Raw genomic sequence first — 18,663 nt, 5'->3', positions numbered from 1 at the left:
AATTTAGCGTACCTCTGATTTTTTCTTTATTTGAGGACCAAGGACAAGCAACTCATCTTGCATTTCTGTAATCTGTGAGGTGGCTTCTAAGATTTTGGTCAGACCAGAATGATAGCAAACTCTAAAAGTTAAAAAAAAGTTTTTAAAAATGTTAATATCGAGTGATAGTATAAACTTTTCTATTACAGGAAGTGCACTTACCCACTGTGTCTGAGGTACAGCTTTAACATCACTCCTTGGCCAAGAATCTGGGTGTGATTCTGGATACCTCCCTTTCAGTGGAGCCGCAAATCACAGGTGTAGTCTGCACAGCATTTTACCACCTTCACCAGACAAGGCTAGTAGCGTCCTACCTTCCCTTGGACTGTCTGGCTACAGTGATCTATGCAACTGTCACTTCTAGAGCAGGTTTCTATAACTCGCTCAATGCAGGCCTACCCTTTTCTTTGACCTGGAAACTGCAAGTGTTGCCAAATGCAGCCACGAGGGTCCTCACAGGAACATCTTCAAGGGCACACCTGCAGCCTGTGCTGAGGCAGCTGCACTGGTTACCAGTTGTAACCCGGATCAGATTCAAGGTATTGGTATTAACCTTTAAGGCCTCTGTGGTTTGAAGGACCACTTGTCTCCTTATGCCCCCACACTGGGCTCTCCGCTTTGTGGGAGCTAATCTGCTCATGGTCCCTGGCCCCAAGGAAACATGCCTGGCCTTGACCCGGACCAGAGTTTTCTCAGTCCTGGCCCCAATCTGGTGGAATGAGCTCCTGGAAGAGCTGACAGAGCTGTCTAAGTTCCGCAGGGCCTGTAAAATGGAGCTCTTCTACCAGGTCTTGGGTTGAGTCTTGGGTCAGGAATAATTGGGGCTCTTCCTCTGGACAACACTTTAACATCATGCGAACTCCACCCTGTGGAGATTGGCTCAGGATGGGGGAGGGTAGATGGGGATTATGCTGCCTTCATTGGTCTGTTTTTAAGTGGGAGTTGATTTGTTTTATTTGGGATTTTATCTGCTTTATGTAACTCGCCATGAGTCTACAAAAAGTGGTGAGATAGAAATCCAAGAAATAAATAAAATAAATAAAACTGATTAATAATAATTTAATCTCGCTAGTGCATGTGGGGCTTTACTCATAGGTTAATTCCGACAGTGCAAAGAGCTTGGTAGTGTTAGCTGTGGGAAGAAGTGGCAAAGTAAAGCCTTTGCTGGAAGTGCAATGCCAGTGGGTCAGCCAGTGCTAGATGTAGGGGGTAATGCATCCTTTCTTAGAATCAGTTTGTGGGAAGACAATATTTGGGGCATTATATAGTAACGTCCTGTATTGGGAAAGTATTGTTGGATGTTGGAGTTGTGCAGCCATTGCATGCAAGTCCACTCAACTCCTGTGATGCAGTTTGGTGGTCTATGACTTCTAAATGCAGCTTGGCAACCCACACAGTATTGGTTAACTCTTAAACCCCAATGACTGTGGATAGAATGCGACAGGTGAATTTCTGGCTATTCCATGGAATATCTGAATCATGCTAAACAGGAAAATGACACAAGTAAAATAGGAGATCTTAATATATTTAGCTCCATCTTTTTTCTGTCCCCATGGGGAACACGTTTCAGTGGTGCATGAGGTCTAGCACTGAAATGTGTCCCCATGGGGAACACAGCCATGGCTGAAAGGTTTCACCATGACCCATTATGCACAGGGGTTTTAGCGCACATTTGGGGTGGAATGGCGGCGACTAAAATCACCGATAACACACGGTGCCGGCTGCAACCGGCTGAAGCTTCGGTGCATGCTGCCGAAAAAGCCGCATCAGCGAAACACGGAAGAAAGCGCAGCTTCCGGGTGACCGGGGCACAACCAGAAGCGGCGCCCGGATCGCCGCGTGCATAATCGGTTACTCTGGGTTTTGCCGCCGTTGTGCCCCGCCCCGTGCATAACCGGTGTGCGTCGCGTCTTCCCCCTCCGTGTTTTCCATGTGACTCGAAATCGCCGTTTCGGCGGCCGTGCATAATGGGCCCATGTGTGGGGGGCAGGGTGCTTGTTTTTTGCAGGAAGGTGGGATTGCTTGAAAATGCAATCCCACCTTCCTGCAAAAAAAAAAAAAAAGCCCAAGCCACCTCGCTGCACTGTGAAACACCACAAAGTGGACTGGAATATATTTTGTTCCCTCCCAGCCTCCATAGGATGATGAGAAGTCGGTAAGGCCCAGCTCCTTCCTATCCACATTGGCCTTCGCCCAGCAAAAAATGGAACACATATTCTTCCATGTTCGCTTTGCGTGGGACAACTGAGGGCCCAAGGTGGGGGCCAGCCCAGTGGTGATGTCATGTGGAAACAGGGATTAGCATCACTTCCATTTGAGCACCTTTCCCACCTTTTCCACCCATGTGGAATCGGCTCTTCTGAAACAAACAAAATACATCTTTGCTTTCAGACAACAGTATTTTATACTTTATGAGAATAATAATATTGCACAGTTCAATGAATTGGTTATTATATTCCTACCTTTCACTCAGAGTTTTCTCTTTTGTTGACTGAAATATGGTTGCAAATGTTTTGATGAATTGCAAGTAACTGTTTGGAGTGATGTAGTAGTGTCTTTTAGTTTCTTTCAGATAGTTCTCAATTATGTTTGATACATTTTGGTGGATGTTTACACATACAGGAACAAGCAAGTTTGTGAATTTCTGGAAAGAAACATGACAGTTAAACGTTTTAAAGACTATATTTGCATATTGTATATTTCTGCTTATATATTTTGGTTTATAATATTTTAAGTGGTTTCTTGCAAAAAGGAAATACTTGCTTTTTAGAGGTATAGACATTGCGATTATTGATCATTCTATTAGACTTGGAAGCAAGAAAACATCTGCCTTCCCATCTTTTCTGGAGGACTGCCTTCCTAGTGCTCTACAGTTAATGCTTTATGAAGGCTATGAATAAGATGACTTTAATACATTTAGAAACTATAATATGAGCAATTTCACCCCTTCTTGGGAACGTCTCTGAGAAAGAATAAGGAGGAACTATGGACAGGAAGATAATGAAATAGACAATCAGATTAGACAGTCGCTTTCCTCCCTTCAATTATTCTGCTGAGAAGAACATGATCTAACTTAGACAGTCATGATGACCTTCATATTTACCTTAAAAAAAGACTAGATGTTAAGTCTGCTGATATGGGGTTGGCCTTGGGGGAGGTTGACAGCACTTCATGTGGGTTCCCAAATAATTGTCATATGTGATTCTTCACAAAGTAGGTATTCACTCAAGTGCACATAGTAAAAATATTGCTTGTGTGTCATCAGGATGTGGAAATGACCTCTGTAATGCTCAGTAACTATCGAAGTTTATGGAAACACAAGATGTCATAGTCGAATTGTATACGGCACTGGTCAGACCACACCTGGAGTACTGTGCAGTTCTGGAGGCCTCACTTCAAGAAGGATGTAGATAAAATTGAAAGGGTACAGAGGAGGGCAACGAAGATGATCTGGGACCAAGGGACCAAGCCCTATGAAGATAGGTTGAGGGACTTGGGAATGTTCAGCCTGGAGAAAAGGAGGTTGAGAGGGGACATGATAGCCCTCTTTAAGTATCTGAAAGGTTGTCACTTGGAGGAGGGCAGGATGCTGTTTCCGTTGGCTGCAGAGGAAAGGACACGCAGTAATGGGTTTAAACTACAAGTACAACGATATAGGCTAGATATCAGGAAAAACATTTTCACAGTCAGAGTAGTTCAGCAGTGGAATAGGCTGCCTAAGGAGGTGGTGAGCTCCCCCTTACTGGCAAGTCTTCAAACAAAGGTTGGATACACACTTTTCTTGGATGCTTTAGGATGCTTTGGGCTGATCTTGCGTTGAGCAGGGGGTTGGACTAGATGGCCTGTATGGTCCCTTCCAACTCTATGATTCTATGATTCTATGAATACTCTTGTCAGAATATTTCAGAGTATGAACTTATTTTTTCAAGAAGCATTTTGGATATCTGTGCTGCCACTGCTTGTTTTTAATTTGTTTTAGGTATTTGTTCTGTTCTGGTGTATTATTTCTATGAATTTGTGAGGCTAATTAATATGGTTATGAGTCACCCTGAGCAGGAGAGAGGTAGAAATATGTGAAATAACATTTCTCTATTCACTAGGATTTGTCCTAATAATGATTTATGGTTACCACAATTTTTATTTGCACACACATAAGTCTTGTGAAATACAGCACTGTTAATTCCTGTGTTTTCAAAAGGGGAAATTAATTACTAAGAGAGTAACACTGCAATCTGATACAACAATTGGTAATTAAATTCTACTGAAATCAGTGAACATATTTCATCTGCAAATGCAGTGAAGCTGTTTCATACTGTGTAACGTGCTTGCAAAGTAGAGTTCAATACTGAAGGAAAGTCTGAATTTGTACCAAATTATTGCTGAAAATTCAACAGACCTCATTAGTGCATTATGGGAGAGAGGCAGTATCCAACAGCAATAATAAGTGAGGCTTGTAATGAAAGGTTAATTACAGTTCAAAATGTGATAAAAATACTAAAATTACCTTAGTGTCAAGCATGTAATCGTGGGTAAAATAGTTTTTTGCAACATAGCAGAAGGCTTCTTCAGGCCAATTTTCATACCAATCAACTGTACAGTAATTAACAATGGCAGGGTACACACGGCAGTGTTGACGGAATGTCTGTCCTGCAGAACTTGCTATCAAAACTAAATGAAGATTGGTGTGTACTCTCTGAAATAAAGATTTAATATTTGATGAAAACTATACTAACATACTCCACGCTTTCAAAACATACATCCAGTGATGAGTTATATTTATATTGTCACAATAAAGTTAACCACTGGCAGTAGCAGTGTTGGGAACCCCTCCAATGGGCAGGGTGGAACAGGGACTGCAGGCCAGAGCAGGCCTGTTCCAGCACAGCATTTTATAAACCAACAAAGTTTTATTTGATGCATAAGACTTAGCATGCAAACACAGCAAAACATAATTTCTGCAGCCATTACATATGTGTGTGCATGCTAGTTGCCAGGAAGGGTAGATCAATAAGTAACTGGGCCATTATAAATGAGATTGTGAATAGCAGTAAATTAGCATACAAACACAAGAATTAACAAACAAATGTGAGAACTAAGTTTGAGTTCAGTTCAATTCTGGGTATAAGGAAGAAATGAGAGAGCATGTGTAGCCCACACTCCTTCAGATATACTGAAACAGATTTCCTCAAATGTTACATATAGATAGGGATGGTAGTGGGGTTCTTGCAAGGTAACGCAAATTAGAGGATGCATAAGAAACTGAGCAATAATACAGAAGATTAGAATAATGTATTTGGCAAGACTTTGGCTGAATCTGCTTTTATTCCAATCCCAGGTCAATTCAATTCCTGCCATCTATACTGAATGCGATTTCCATTTTCATTTTGGGCAATTAAAATTTTCCCTCTGCAACAAGCATGATTGATCTGGAGTGACCCTACCTTTCCCCTGCGATATCCTGCTCGGTCCGGTACTTTTTAATATATTTATTAATGATCTAGATCAGGGGTAGTCAACCTATGGTCCTCCAGATGTCCATAGACACCTGGAGGACCACAGGTTGACTACCCCTGATCTAGATGAGGGGGTGGAGGGACTACTCATCAAGTTTGCAGATGACACAAAATTGGGAGGACTGGCAAATACTCCAGAAGATAGAGACAGAATTCAATGGGATCTGAACACAATGGAGAAATGGGCAAATGAGTACAAGATGAAATTTAATAAAGATAAGTGTAAAGTTCTGCATCTGGGTCAGAAAAATGAAAAGCATGCCTACTGGATGGGGGATACGCTTCTAGGTAACACTGTGTTTGAATGAGACCTTGGGGTATTTGTGGATTGTAAACTAAACATGAGCAGGCAGTGTGATGCAGCGGTAAAAAAGGCAAATGCCATTTTGGGCTGTATCAACAGGGACGTCACATCAAAATCACAAGATGTCATAGTCCCATTGTATACGACACTGGTCAGACTACACCTGGAGTACTGTGTGCAGTTCTGGAGGCCTCACTTCAAGAAGGACGTAGATAAAATTGAAAGGGTACAGAGGAGAGCGATGAGGATGATCTGGGGCCAAGGGCCCAAGCCCTATGAAGACAGGTTGAGGGATTTGGGAATGTTCAGCCTGGAGAAAATGAGGTTGAGAGGGGACATGATAGCCCTCTTTAAGTATTTGAAAGGTTGTCACTTGGAGGAGGGCAGGATGCTGTTTCCGTTGGCTGCAGGGGAAAGGACGTGCAGTAATGGGTTTAAACTACAAGTCCATGGCTCAAGGTTGACTCAACCTTCCATCCTTCCAAGGTCGGTAAAATAAGTATCCAGCTTGCTGGGGGGCAAATGGTAATGACTGGGGAAGGCACTGGCAAACAACCCCGTATTGAGTCTGCCATGAAAACGCTAGAAGGCGTCACCCCAAGGGTCAGACATGACCCAGTGCTTGCACAGGGGATACCTTTACCTTTTACAATGATATAGGCTAGATATCAGGAAAGAAATTTTCACAGTCAGAGTAGTTCAGCAGTGGAATAGGCTGCCTAAGGAAGTGGTGAGCTCCCCCTCACTGGCAGTCTTCAAGCAAAGGTTGGATACACACTTTTCTTAGATGCTTTAGGATGCTTTGGGCTGATCTTGCGTTGAGCAGGGGGTTGGACTAAATGGCCTGCATGGCCCCTTCCAACTCTATGATTCTGTGATTCTGTGAAATCCCTACTCTGTAAGCTTAGGAGGAGTAGCAAACACACCGGAAGATAGAATTTAATGAGATCTGAACATGCTGGATAAGTGGGCAAATGAGAACAAGATGCAATTTAATAAGGATAAGTGATTCTTGCTTGGTGACTGTGGCTCAGTCATTCTCTCTCAAACAAATGTACCAAGGATAAAATGGAGGAGAGGAAAATGACAAGATGCTGTAGGTTCCCACTGAGATGAAAGGTTAGATAGGAATGAAATAAATAATAGAGATGAAAGGAAGGGGCAAATAAAAATAAAGGTTGGTTGGTGAGTGGGAAGTAGAGAAACAAGTAGAGAAAGGGGAGAGGATATTGGAATTGACCTCTGAAAGTCTTGTGGATTCCCTGCTTGTTTTACAGTTTTTACTAAATTTCTGTAAAGCAACATATATACAAATCATTTTAGAACTATTTTTCTATGCAGTTAATACAAAGGAGATGCTGCTAGAGCTTTTGTAAAAAAACTGAACCCAATTATCCTTGGAAATGATCTTGCTTTCAAGCCTAGTCAAAAAAGTATACAGAATTCATTGCTTCTTCTAATTGAAAAGGAATATCCTGTGACTTGTATGAACATCATTTTTTTCTGGTATAAGCACATACAGATCAAGGCTACCAAGAAGTCCACAGAAGAAATGAACTACTTATTTTTGCTTTTTGCTTGGTTTCTGTCATTTATATTGTTCTACTTCTGTACTTAAGCTCCCTGTTTAACATTTTGTGTTTAAGAACATCATAATAAGTATACCATTAACTAGAAGTATAAGTCTAAATATGGAAGTTTGGCTAAATTAATTCATGAGATACTGTTTGAAATGAATATACAATAGCAGCAACAACAAATTAGCATTTATGTTGAGCTTTAGAAGTTTCAAACCCTTCAAACACTCAGTAATTTTTACAAAAAACCTTGTAAAGTGACCAGTTAGCATAATTACATTACTCTCAGGTTGTTCTAATATGCAAAATATATGCCGGCGTATAAGACGACTGGGCGTATAAGACGACCCCCCAACATTTCCACTCAAAATATAGAGTTTGTTACATTACATTACAGTACTATGTGCCACTATGGGCAGCTATGTCTATCCCAACTGAAGTGCACCCGGCGTATAGGACGACCCCCCCACCTGGAGGCATGTTTTTCAGGGGGGGAAAGTAGTCTTATACGCTAGCAAATACTGTATGTCTTGGATTTCAGCAGAATGTCAACATATATAGAATTTTCAATGTAGAAAATTATGGTCACTAAAAACTATCAACAACATTGCTCAGAAAAGTTTTGACCCATGAAATAAGCATAAAGTTAAAAAGTGCTTAAAAATGTTATCAAGTATATTAAAATTATACCTTCAAGAATAACGAGTAGATATCTTCTATACTGTTGGAGTAGTTAGCTTTTTCAGCAATAGGTGCAAGTGTTACAATAATATTGTCCAACTCCTCCTTCTGAAATAATTCAGGCACTTGTCCTGAGTTCAGAATACAACTCAAGTCTTCTAAAAATGACTCCTAAAACCAATTATATTCTTTAGTAATCCACATATCTAATGAATTTTCACATAAGTAAGAACACACTGACTAAAATTCAATACAGAGTTAAACATGATTAAACCTATGAATTCAACAAGCTTATTTTTAGATTGTGGCTAGTGAATGTTCCAGTCTAAAGATGGTGTCAACTAATTAGTCAATTTCTTTCCCACAGGATCACCTATTAAGAACATAAGAAGAGCTCTGCTGGATCAGACCAGTGGTCCATCTAGTCCAGAATCCTGTTTCACATAGTGGCCAACTGGTTCCTCTGGATAGCCAACAACAGGGCATAGATGCTGAGTACTTCTGATTTGGATGAGGGATTAGAGGGGGTACTTATTAAATCTGCAGATGATACTAAACTGGGAGGGGTAGCAAACACAACAGAAGACAGAATCAGAATACAGGATGATCTTGATAGGCTCGAGAACTGGTCTAAACTGAATAAAATGAAATTAAGTAGGGACAAATGTAAAGTTCTGCATTTAGGTAGGAAACTTTTCTTGGCAGTAGTGCGTGCAAAAAGGATCTAGGAGTCTTAGCAGACCATACATTGAAAATGAGTCAGCAGTGTGACTTGGTGGCTAATGAGATTTTGGGCTATATCAAACAGAGTATCGTGTCCAAATCACGGGAGGTGATGGGACCGCTTTACTTTGCTCTGGTTCAGCCTTACTTGGAGTGCTGTGTTCAGTTTTGGGCACCCAAGTTGAAGAGGGATGTAGACAAACTGGAGCATGTCCAGAGGAGGGCAACAATGATGGTGAGGGGTTTGGAGACTAAAATGTATGAGGAAAGTTTGAGGGAGCTTGGTCTGTATAGCCTGGAGAGGAGACAGCTGAGAGGGGATCTGATAACTATCTTCAATTATTTAAAAGGCTGCCATGTAGAGGATGAAGCAGAGTTGTTCTCTCTTGCCCTGGAGGTATGGACCAGAACCAATGGGATGAAATTAATTCAAAAGAAATTCCATCTAAACATCTGGAATAGGTTCCTGACAGGAACAGGCTTCCTCGGGTGGTGGTGGGTTCTCCATCTTTGGACATTTTTAAACAGAGGCTGGATAGCCATCTGATACAGAGGCTGATTCTGTGAAGATTCAAGGGGGTGGCAGGTTACAGTGGATGAATGATAGGGTTGTGAGTGTCCTGCATAGTGCTGGGGGGATGTACCTTCCAACTCTATGATTTTATGATTCAATCATGCTGCCTCCTGGCTCTGGGATTCAGAGGCTTAGTACCTCTGAATATGGAACTTCCCCTCAGTCACGATGGCTAATAGCCATTGATAGACTCATCCTCCATCAATTGCTGCCGGTTACTGTTTCCACATGTTTTCTGAGAGTGCTAATTTTTCTCTTGTTTTGCTTCCAAGCCAAAGGTAATTCAAATCCCTCAGATTTCCCATCTGCTCTTTTGCTACCCTTTGAAGGTTTCTCCCGCAACCACATCAAGGTTTAGAAAAGAGGCAGAGACATCAGGGTGGGAAACTTAAATCTTTGAAAACATTTTTCCCTTTAATGCTTTAGGGAATAAACTGTGGAATGGGGGTGGAATTTTGCTAGTATCCAGAAGACTAATATTAAAATGATGACTGAGCCACATGTAACTTATGCAGACTGTTGAACTTAAGAATCATGTGGGATCAATCCATTTGTAGGACAGCGTGCAATCAGCTAAACATCCCTACACAAAAACCCTCTGAAAACCATTTGGATCTGGCAATTTTTTTTAAGAGTGCACTTCTAACTAGTTCTACAATCAACATGGTACATTTTACAAGTCTGAGGAAAACACAGAGCTGAAAGGCTTACTTGAATTATGTCTGAGTCATTGATGAGAAGAACAGTCCTCGTGCCTTCCAGACCTGCCTGCTTATAGACTTTTTTAAGGTCATCTCTGAAATTTATATGACTGTAATTACGGAAAATAGATAACTTGAAGAGGCTACATGAAGATAAGTAACAGGCTAAGGATGCACAGGTTGATTTCCCAGATCCATCTAGACCAATCTGCAAAACAACAGATTTGTTTTAGACCGGTGAACAGGGTTAGCTAAACAGAACTTTATAACTTCTATCCAGTGATGCTCAGTTGTGAACATATAGAAAATTATAAAATAGTTTAAGATATTGTACAACAACTAGTTCTTTCCTTCCTGTATATTATAGTACTCAGAAAAAGTTCTTGCCAGAAATCCAAGTGAGGATACAAGTGTGACTCACTGCAATCAGCTACCTCAATCATTTTCTAGCATTTTCTCTTGTGTAAGAGTTCTAGTAATTTTGAGCTGGAAAACTGAGAGGAATTTTTTTTAATCAAAAGATGCAAGGAAAAAGCGAGCAGATATTCTGCCATATGATAGTCATTCCAGTTTTACTGTGGATCCATATGCTGTCTTGTAAAGACATTCTGACAACAGTGCTAACCAGCAAGCTATTAAGAGCATCCAAAACAATATTTGAATAACCCAAATAAATATTTTTTGTTTATGATTATGTATTTTAGTAATCATTTTGCGATCTAATAGTATATAGGAACTTCCATCTATGGCATGTACCAGGTGATGCTGATTACTGGATGATGATTCCTTATTCAACCTTCTTGCAGCTGTAGTTGTATTTCTAAACTTTCATATTTGTGCTGGCAACTGGCCTGCTGGCATCTGTTGCAGGCCTGCTGCAAAGTGGCAATCTCATGGGACTGGAGGATATCCAGGGAACATTTATAGCAGTTCGCTAGGGCCTGGTTGTTGAACCTCTTAAAGGAGCCATTGGGCATTAGGCAACATGCCCCAGCAGATGGGTGGTGTCCATGTGGCCAGAGACATTGTTCACCTTGTACATTCCCTCCACTACGTGGTTGAATCTCAATGATGTTGGAGTTCCTCAGTTGTGTTTGGTGTTTCTATTAGAGATTATTGTTTCCACATGGTGTATTACTGTGACTCTGTTGCAACATGAGCCATGGCTGTCCAAGACTTAGGCTTCCTCTCCTTCCTTAACCTCACATCAAAGGGATGTCCTGGCCCATGTGGTCTTGGTAGTGAGCAGTGGTCTGGGGGGAAGCTTCTAGAGGAGCTGTGCTGATTATGCTGCTGTCATGGATGAATCTGGATACCAGCTGCAGGCTTGCCCAAACAGTTAACCAACAGTCATGTGATGGTACATATGTGTGCCCTGATAATCCGTGGGGCCTGTGAGACATGGATTCTGCAATTGCAGCCATGAGGGGAGCATCGAACCCTGAAGCTCATCTATCTGGACAGATAGCCTCCATGTGGTCAGTGCACTTTGCTGCTGGGAGGGAGGTTCTTTATTTCTGGGGAGAGTTCAACTCATTGGAAAGCTGAAAACCCAGATGGCAGGCAAGTCCTTGGAGGGTGGCATATCAGCTATTGTCTGTTGGGGAAAAACCTGGAGAAAAGGGGGACCAGTAAGGCAAGTCAAGGTATTCTGGGGAAGAAAAGGGAAAGAAGATCCAATCTTCCTATACCATTTTGCCATTTTGTATTGTACTATGAGAATAAAAATTTTCCTCACAAGAACAATTAACTGCATCATTTTGAGTGCTGCCCAAATTGGGACCACGGTATACCTAGCAAGAAGATACCAAAGTTTATTGTCCAGGTAACATATACCAGATATGTATGTAAAGGACACTTTTCACGTTATAGCCCCCACTTAGGTGCCTATTTGGGTACCTTAAATATCACAAAACTGGTAAAAATTGAAAGTTTGGAGCTGTCAGTGAACTTCCATTTCTCTTGAGTACAAGTGCTATATCTGATTTAAATCTGCTTTATGGAGCCAAATGGATAAAACAATGCCTTGAAATGCTGACTCTGAACTTCTAATTGGATCTAACACATAATCTAACATGAAACATATGATAAGCAGGTATCCTTACCATTGTCATGTGACCACCTTCTTGTCGAAAAATTCTAGCAGTCCGTGTTACATGATGTATGACTTCTTTAAAAAACACTATGGAAGTATTCTAAAGAAATAAAGGGTATAAATTTCAAACATTTCCAATATGAAATACCTATATGGGAAAGAAGTACTGTTGTTTCAAAACAATAGGGATTCAATGCATTGCTCAGAAAACTTATTCAGAGTTTAAATGATTTTTTTAGACTACCATCATTGATATGCTTTCATGGTATGATTTGTGCAGCATATTCTTAAAAGAACTTCAGCAGCAGGTAGATACTACTGTCTTAATCTGTTGGGCATTTAAATTTTCATATGCATAAGATTATATAATCTCTCATAAATTGTTTCATAATGTAGACAATGATTTCAAGCTATACAAAGTGTTTTAGAATTCTACCTCTGTTATATGTCAACTAGATCGAGTGTGGCGGAAGACTCGCGACGAAGCTACGAGAACATCTTATCGCACGCTTATGAGGGCGTATGAGATGGCGGTGAAAGTGGCAAAACGTGAATTTTTTGCCACGGAAATCGCGTCTGCAAGCTCTCGCCCGGCCCAATTATTTAGGGTAGTTAGATCCCTTACCGCCCTTGAGGGGCGCCAAAATAATAGCAAATTGGAACTCGGCCGTGAGGCATTTGCGAGCTATTTTGCGGACAAAATCTCGTCTCTCCGCCACGATCTTCCCGCCACAGTTAATACAGTAAATGAACTGGAGGCCTGTTGGCCGCCTTTGGAGGTGACGTTTGATGGCTTCAGACGGCTCTCTTTATCCGAAGTGGACAAGTTGCTAGGCTCAGTTAGGGCGACCACTTGCCCCCTTGACCCCTGTCCATCATGGCTCCTCAAAGGAGGCGGCCAGAAGATAGGAGGCCAGCTCAGGGACATTATCAACCTCTCCCTGGAGTCCGGGGAGTTTCCTGAGCAGCTGAAGGGGGCAGTGGTTCACCCTCTCCTGAAGAAATCTACGCTGGATCCGCGGGACCCTGCCAACTATCGCCCAGTGTCGCACTTGGCGTTCCTGGGCAAGATGGTTGAAAGGGCCGCGGCAGACCAGCTCCTGGCATTCTTGGAAGAAACTTCGGCATTCAATCCATATCAGTCTGGCTTTTGACCTGGCCACAGGGTGGAGATGGTGCTGGTCGCCCTGTTGGATGACCTCCGTTGCCAGCTGGATAAGGGCGGGTCGGCAGTGCTGGTTCTTCTGGACCTGTCGGCCGCTTTTGACATCGTGGACCACGAGCTGTTGGTCCACCACCTTGCCGGCACGGGGATACGGGGCACAGCGTTACGCTGGATACGCTCCTTTCTCCAGGACCGGACCCAGAGGGTTGCAGTGGGAGATGAGTTCTCGCGTTCCTATAGACTCCCTTGTGGGGTCCCTCAGGGTGCGGTCCTCTCCCCCACATTATTCAACATCTTTATGCGCCCTCTGGCCCAGCTGGTACGGAGTTTTGGGTTGCCACCAGTACGCTGATGACACCCAGCTCTATCTCCTCATGGACGGCCACCCGGACTCCCCCCCGGAACCATTCGCCAGATGTTTGGAAGCAGTGACAGAATGGTTCGAGCAGAGTTGCCTGAAACTCAACCCCTCCAAGACGGAGGTCCTGTGGCTGGGACGTAGGGGGCAGGACCAGGAAGCGCGCTTACCCACCCTGGCAGGGACGCAACTCACCATCACGTCCCAGGCCAGGAACTTGGGTGTGGCCATTGATGCCTCCCTGACTTTGGAGGCGCAGGTCAAAAAAGTAGCGGGCCAGGCGTTTTTCCACCTTCGCCAGGCCCGACTATTAGCACCCTATCTGTCCCCCGAACACTTAGCCACAGTGATCCATGCAACGGTCACCTCCAGAATAGATTTCTGTAACTCGCTCTACGCGGGCCTTCCCTTGTCCTTGATCCAGAAACTTCAGCTAGTGCAAAACGCAGCTGCTAGGGTCCTTACTGGCACATCTTGGAGGGCCCACATCCAGCCAGTGCTGAGGCAGCTGCACTGGTTGCCAATTGCTGCCCGGATCCGGTTCAAGGTTCTGGTTCTAACCTTCAAGGCTTTACGCGAGTTGGGACCCACATACCTGAGGGACCGCCTATCGCCCTATGCCCCTCGCAGGGCCTTGCGCTCTGCGGGTGAAAACCTGTTGGTCATTCCCGGCCCTAGGGAAGCACGCCTGGCCTCGACCAGGGCCAGGGCCTTTTCGGTCCTGGCCCCGACCTGGTGGAATGAGCTCCCGGGAGAGCTGCGGGCCCTGCGGGATCTTTCAACATTCCGCAGGGCCTGCAAGACGGAGCTCTTCTGCCAGGTTTATGGTTGAGGCCGGGCCTGATAATAGATCTATGCCTCCCCCGGGGACTCGGGTTCTGGACCCGAAGCAAAACATCATCAGGACCTCCTCTCCATCCGCTAGTAGTGGGAGGGAGGGGGGGGAGTTGAGCTGCCATTCTTGCCATGCCGGCAATATTGGCAATGTTATTATTGTTTTATGGGGTTTTAATGGGGAATTGCGATATTGTTACCCGCCACGAGCCGCAAGGGAGTGGCGGGCTATAAATCTAATAATAATAATAATAATAATAATAGATCTAAAGCCCATTTCACTTTGGAATGAAATGGGCGCTAGATGGGCTGGGAGCAGGCCCACCCGCCACCCGAGGCTCTCTGGAGCCTTCTCCCGGCCGCCGGAGCGGCCTCGCCGCGTCTACGACGTGGCGAGGCTGCTCCGGCGGCCGGGAGAAGGCAGCAAGGCCCACCCACCCCCCGAAGCTCTCTGGAGACTTCTCCCGGCCGCCGGAGCAGCCTCGCTGCGTCGTAGATGCGGCGAGGCCGCTCCGGTGGCCGGGAGAAGGCGGCAAGGCCCCCCCGCCCCCCGAGGCTCTCTCGAGCCTTTTCCCGGCTATGCTGTTATTTAAAGAAATCTGTTTTTTTTGGGGGGGGGGGGCATATATAGTATATAAGCTTGCAGAAGAGGAAAGGAAGAAGTCTTTGGGAACTGCAATGTCCAAGTTGGCAATCCATAAAATAGCTAGATATTACAGGACAAAGGCATTTTTAAGCCATTGTACTCACAGGAAAAGGAATTATATATCACTGTGGTACTTCTTCCTCCCTGCAGCCACACCAGCCATTGCTTGTATCCAAAAAGAGTAGATAAGGGGTGTCCAATTTAACCGGGAACTCCAGGTCCACTGGCCATCATTTCATGGCCTCATCTACTTGGAGTTTCAATTCCATTTCACAACCACAGTATACCTCCATGCCTTCAGTTTCAGTACACCAACTGATACTTCAGTCTCAGTGTCAGATATTGTTCTGTCCAGCCAGGCAGCTTTTAGCTAGAGTGCTGAGAAACAGGAGATATTCTTCCCTGTCGCTTTAAGAGATAGGATACTGGGGGCCATTCCGCACTCATCCAAAATAGCACAATGGTTACAAATTGAAATCACTACTGTTTTGCTGTTATGCACAACGTCGTTGACAATCTGCAACACTCCTGAAACCGATCCGCAAAAAGCGCTTCGTTGTAGCGCTTTCAGGGAAATCCCAAAAAGTGGATTCACCCTCCGGAAAGCGCTACACTCTTGCAACCAATCTGCAACACTAGCGGGAAAGTTCTGTGCATTACCATTGTTGCGGTTTCTGCAAAGTCCCTCCCCCTAGCTCTCTCCTCTGATCTTCCGGCGAAGATCACTGTATTTTCGGCCGAAAATCGCGCCCGTGCCGGGGGGGGGTTTAATTTTTTTTCACTCGGGGGGAGCGTGGCAACAATGAAACGGCAGCTCAAACACCACCTGCTACCTAGATGGGTCTCTCCGTTGCAACGAATCAATGCAGATTCGTTGCAACGTGTTTTTTTTTTAACTTCCTTAAAGGGAAAGGGGCTTTTGGGGATCATGATAACGGCCGCCCATTGGCTGCTTGACGGCCAGGGGCGGGACGAGCTCGGCAATATCGCTTCCTGGCTAGCGATTTTTGCTGAGACTGGAAACCTGTGGGAAACGATAGAAACGCAACTGGATTCCACTACAAAGCCAGGTATGCATAACGACGAATTCCACAATTTAAAATGGCGTTTTTTCGTCCCGCAACCAATTGGCCACATAGATCCTGGTGCGGAATGGCCCTGGGAATTGTAGTAAGCTAGCTCTTTCCTGTGTTCCCCAAAGGTGATTGGAAGTTAAGCACAATTTCCTGGCAAACAGCCAATGCAGGAAAATGCCCCTTCCCCTTTCTTTCCAAACTCTTTGTTAGTCTTCAGCCATACATAGCAGGTGGACAGTTCATTCTTTTTTGCCAACCCGAACTTGTAAAGAATCCCTTAGAAGAACTCTTTTTCCCTTAGAAGAACTCTTGTAACCATTTAAGTCCGCTACTGAGATACCTAATTAAAGTGATCTAAATATGTTTGGCTTGCGTTGAAACACTCTGCCAGCAACTCTCCTGCCATTTGAGCTGTGGGACAGAATAGATATAATCTCAGAATGTAGGGATATATGAGCACTGGAGGCATTACTAGGCACTTTGTACCATAGCTTTCTTTTGTGGGGCGTGAACATGAACAAGATATTTCAATGATTCATGGTAGCTTGCAGCATGTTAGCTTGATCTAACACCCAGAAATCTTTACCCAGGAGAGCCTCTATAAATTGAACAGAGCTCATATGTTTGACTTTATTAAGACTTTATTGGACTCATGAATTTGCTTCAGCTTTCAGTAGTTTGGTGGTGGAACCTAGAAAACTTTATGCAGACCTTATTGAAGCAACAAGGGGGGCAGACTCCTTGATTACCTCTACGGTTTCCTTTTAAATCTGCCTAGTGCAAAGAAGGTATGTCTAGCCATGGATCTATCATGGATTACCGTTCATGGTTGGAGGAACAGAACCTGGAACTTGGAAAGTTGGAATTGGGAGTGGGGGCTGTGATTCTATTCCTGTTAATTTCTTTGTGCTCTTTATGCCTGGAAATGATAAATAATATTCTGGAAGCTGTTGCAACAAAGCTGTGGCATTGTTTTGTGGCAAACAGTTTGGTCCTTCATTCTTCATACTCCCCAGCACAAACGACATATTCAAAATATACATTTGTATATGAAAATGGTATAACAGCCTTTATAAAAACTGCTCATTGCATATTGACTGCACATGTCCATGCTTTTAATCAAATAATTAAAATCTTTGAATTCACAAAATTAATTGGTACCCTTCAAAATTTAGACCTTTGCTGACTTTACCTCAGAATAAATTTTCTGCATTTTATTGTAGTGTTCTTCCAATACCAAAAGAAGTCGCTTATGATTAGTAACATGTTTATAGATCCTGTTTTCCACAGGCGTGTTTGAATCTAGAAAATCCACAAATATGGGCGAATTCTCCATCAATTTCTCCTTTGACCAAAGTATCTGTAGACATTACACCACAAAATAACCTTGTTATTTATATAGTAAAAAGAAACAGTAGATACGAATGATTTTCTATGTGATAATTGTATCTTTTAGTAATCTTGCCCTGACATTTCATACTTTTCAGTATACCTCATATGACTTGTAGACCTTGTAGACAATTGTGAAGATAACCTCATTCATACTCAGATGAGCTATTGTGCAAACATATCACTCTGAATGACAGAAGCAATTACTTCTCCACAGGCAAATCACACACATAGATTTTACATATGTGTACTATTATATTTATTCAAGAACTAGAAAATAAGCCCACTGTACTCAAAATACAGCGGGTGCTAGCGGTTCGTCTTGGCCCCCCCCCCACGGCGCGGCCTACCTGGAGGAAATGTAGGTGATGGAGCAGGAGGCGAGGCCGCTGTAAATGGGCTGGTTCTTTGGCGAGGGGGGCGCGGTCTGTGTGTGGGTGGGGCGGGTGCGGTGGGTGCTGGTGGCTCTCCTGCCGCTGCCACCACCACCGCCGCCTCTGCTGCCACCGCCGGCTCAGCCGCCATGTCCTCCTGCCGCTGCCATGTCCTCCGTGTGCATGCGGAGGGGGGGCAGGTGTTCTGAAGGCGGCCGCAGTTGGAGCCAGCGCCACGGCTGCCGCGGGTGGCCCGTTCTGCGTGTGTGGGGGGAGGCAGCAATCTGCTGTCGGGAAGGCGAGGCAGGTAATGGCAGTGGGTGGTCGAATGTGCAGGAACTGGAAGGGGGGCAGATCGGGAGGCGCTGGTCCTTTGCCGCTGGACTGACAATTGGAGGACCCAATCGGCAGGCCCTTTGCGCCTGCCGATTGACCCCTTTGATTGTCAGTCCGGGGGAAGGTGCCTATTGGCACCCTTCCTCATCCCGGACAGGGCCCGCACTCGGGGCCCTTACTGCTTTATTTAATACGCTCCGCTAGGAGTGGTTAAAGATGTTGGTTCTGTTCTCTTGATTAATGAATGCCTTTGTCAGAGAATTTGCAGTAATTTAAAA

At 44.1% G+C, this 18,663-nt stretch overlaps 1 protein-coding gene across 4 annotated transcripts in view; it reads right to left on the bottom strand.

Moving 5' to 3' along the window:
- Positions 1-18,663, bottom strand: part of DNAH14 (dynein axonemal heavy chain 14) — a 291,965-nt gene that overhangs the window by 90,429 nt on the left and 182,873 nt on the right. For 3 of the 4 annotated variants that reach the window (XM_077340659.1, XM_077340670.1, XM_077340689.1), the window contains exons 50-56: positions 17,479-17,646; positions 12,218-12,307; positions 10,123-10,320; positions 8,124-8,285; positions 4,544-4,732; positions 2,502-2,683; positions 13-121 (exon numbers count right to left, since the gene is read on the bottom strand). In XM_077340659.1, the coding sequence (XP_077196774.1) occupies positions 13-121; positions 2,502-2,683; positions 4,544-4,732; positions 8,124-8,285; positions 10,123-10,320; positions 12,218-12,307; positions 17,479-17,646 (1,098 nt within the window). The remainder of the gene's footprint in view (positions 1-12; positions 122-2,501; positions 2,684-4,543; positions 4,733-8,123; positions 8,286-10,122; positions 10,321-12,217; positions 12,308-17,478; positions 17,647-18,663) is intronic. The other variant, XM_077340680.1, reaches the window with a different exon arrangement.

Source organism: Paroedura picta, chromosome 1, assembly GCF_049243985.1.
Source record: "Paroedura picta isolate Pp20150507F chromosome 1, Ppicta_v3.0, whole genome shotgun sequence".
Lineage (NCBI taxonomy): Eukaryota > Metazoa > Chordata > Lepidosauria > Squamata > Gekkonidae > Paroedura > Paroedura picta.
Note: the sequence above shows the minus strand (reverse complement) of the source record. Positions and strands in the feature narration are given on the sequence as shown.